This window comes from Phytophthora parasitica (assembly GCF_000247585.1).
Source record: "Phytophthora parasitica INRA-310 unplaced genomic scaffold supercont2.2, whole genome shotgun sequence".
In the NCBI taxonomy this organism is placed as follows: domain Eukaryota; phylum Oomycota; class Peronosporomycetes; order Peronosporales; family Peronosporaceae; genus Phytophthora; species Phytophthora nicotianae.
The window spans coordinates 1,872,572-1,874,989 of NW_008648988.1; the positions used below are offsets into that span (position 1 = coordinate 1,872,572).

Below are 2,418 nucleotides of genomic sequence, written 5' to 3' on the forward strand. Positions count from 1 at the left end.
TCGACAACACCAAGGGGATATTAATTATTACGCAACAATTACCGAGGTGTCACGCGCGTTTACTCTCAATCAACGGCAGCACGCCGCATTCACAATCATCGCGACTGCACTGCTACAAACGTTTCTGCGGCAGGAGCAGTCTGGCATAGAACTCGTCACCGGTGTCGCGAGTGACCAGAGTAGACATGACTTTGAAGCGAAGCTCAGAGACGAGCAGCTGCTCATGTTTCTTGGTGGTGCTGGTGGAACGGGCAAAAGCTGCGTTATCAACGCAGTCAGCTCGTTCTGTATGAGCTGGCATCGTGAAGCCTCGCTGACGAAGACAGCACTTACAGGAAAGGCTGCTACTCTGATTGGCGCGCGGACCTTGGCGAGCTTCCTCATGCGAATCAAGCATGCGATCCAAGATAAATCGTTCTCGACACTGGACGCGCTTGTCATCGATGAAGTATCGATGTTATCGAAACCCGAGTGGTTGAAACTGGATAAGCTATTGCGCAGATACAAGCAAGTACCCAATGTACCATTCGGAGGTGTGCACATCATTCTCGTAGGCGACTTCTTGCAAATGCCGCCAGTCGGTGCCGACGCAATATTCGTCGATCCAACCACCAAGCCACGGCCGTCAACGACTGACATCGAAGGCTTCCAGCTATGGAGACAGTTTACTACTGTCATCGTACTCGTCGAGTCAGTCCGCTTTCGTAACGACCCCGAATGGGGGCGAGGATGTGCGAATGCACGTGTTGGTGAATGGACGCAAGAGTTTGTTGACATCATCAACAACCGTGTCGTGCAACCATCGAACGCTGAGGTTGAGGCTGAGATCGGGCTGAAGGCCGGCGTGTTTGTTACCCCAGAAAACGCGAAGCGACTCGCGATTAATAATGCTTTTGTCTCCCAGACGGCGACGCTGCTACCGCCGCAGGTGTTCCCAATCCGCGTTGTGGCCAATTTCAACGGCGTGCTCAATAAGCTCGGCCGTAGCGACGTTGCATACGTCCTTGGTTTACCCGACAACCGCTTTGGGCGTATGGCACCCTACTTGGACTTGATCACCGGCATGCCAGTCCAGGTGACTCAAAACATCGGCACAGCAAAGGGTGTTGCTAATGGCACGCTAGGAATACTTGAAAGCGTGCACTTCCCGAGCGAACCACCAACTACATTCCGGCTCGTGCAAGACGGCACAACCGGTACAATAGTCCAGTTGCCAAGCCATTTCCCCGACTACGCGCTGCTGCGACTGCCGCGCCCCCGCGCCGTGCCAATCCGTGCGGGCATTGACGTGGACCTTTTCCCGGTTTTTTTTTGCGACCCAGCCATTTAAAAAGACTAAGATTTCGTTGCCACCGGCCCCCGACGGTCAGCGACGCTATGTCGAGGTAAAGCTTCAGCAGTTTCCGTTCGTGTGCGCTGTGGGATCAACAGTGTACAAGGTCCAAGGCGAGACGTTGGATGCCATGGTTGTCGTCGACTGGACGTCAAGCAACCACTTAATCAACAAACCCCAGCAGTGTTACTTGCTTGTATCGCGCGTGACGAGCCGAAACGCATTCTACTCGCTTACGCCTTTTACTTCCAAGCTTGCAAAGTGGGCGAAACCACCGCAAACCACCCTTGATGAAGACAAGCGGCTCAATGTGCTAAGCGCGCGCACGCTCCAACGTAACGCCGTTGCGAAAGCAGCGATGGAGACCAAATCTGACATCGAGACTGAGACCAGCTTCTAGCAGCAACGTATAAACACCAGTCATACAACCTCCAGTAGCCGTAGCACATCACCATCAGCAGCAAGATGATACTCGGTCGACCAACACGAACGGCGGCAGAGATCCCATCCCAGTACGTAGCATCGCGGAGCTAGTGGCGACGGTGACGAAACCCAAAAACCGAGAATGACACTAGCATCCAGTAACACCACCACATTCTTCTTGCGATTCTGGTCCTCCACTAGTAAGTAAAAAATCCACATATGCTAAACAGCGACAGATAATTAATCAACAAGCCTTCGTACAGGAGTAGATATCAGCGAGCGGTGTATTCTCATCCAAAGTCTTCGCCTCAGACACGAGACCACTGGCGTTGCTGTTCTGTAGGATGAAGGCTAACTCCTCCGCCTCCAACACCCTCTGACTCCATCCCATCCAGCGTGATGCCCGCACGAAAAGCAGCCACCTGCATCAATACATCTTCTGTTGAACTTTAGTCGCTGTCATCGTCACTTTCGTCCTCTGAAGATGAGAGACTGAGCGAGATAGTGTTTGGAGCCTCTTCGTAACTATCACTCGAGTCGCTAGAGCTATCGCTATCAGCTGTGCCCTCGTTGGCCTTCTCTCCCTCTTCCAGCTTGCACTTCTTGCGTAAACTCTCGACATCGTCCACCACTTCGTCGTCATACAGTGCTGCACGCTTCTC

At 52.9% G+C, this 2,418-nt stretch overlaps 2 protein-coding genes across 2 annotated transcripts in view; both read right to left on the minus strand.

The window, feature by feature from the left end:
- Positions 1-1,753: 1,753 nt before the first annotated feature.
- Positions 1,754-2,147, minus strand: PPTG_20958 (hypothetical protein; the record flags this gene model as incomplete). The annotated part of the gene is made up of 2 exons (XM_008894385.1): positions 1,754-1,953; positions 2,018-2,147. 2 exons carry the CDS (start codon positions 2,145-2,147, stop codon positions 1,754-1,756), a joined length of 330 nt encoding a protein of 109 aa, XP_008892633.1.
- A 58-nt stretch (positions 2,148-2,205) lies between these two features.
- PPTG_02631 (hypothetical protein) overlaps positions 2,206-2,418 on the minus strand; it is a gene marked incomplete at both ends in the record, with an annotated part of 5,129 nt that continues 4,916 nt past the window's right edge. The window contains one exon of the mRNA XM_008893827.1: positions 2,206-2,412. Within this exon, the coding sequence (XP_008892075.1) occupies positions 2,206-2,412 (207 nt within the window). The remainder of the gene's footprint in view (positions 2,413-2,418) is intronic.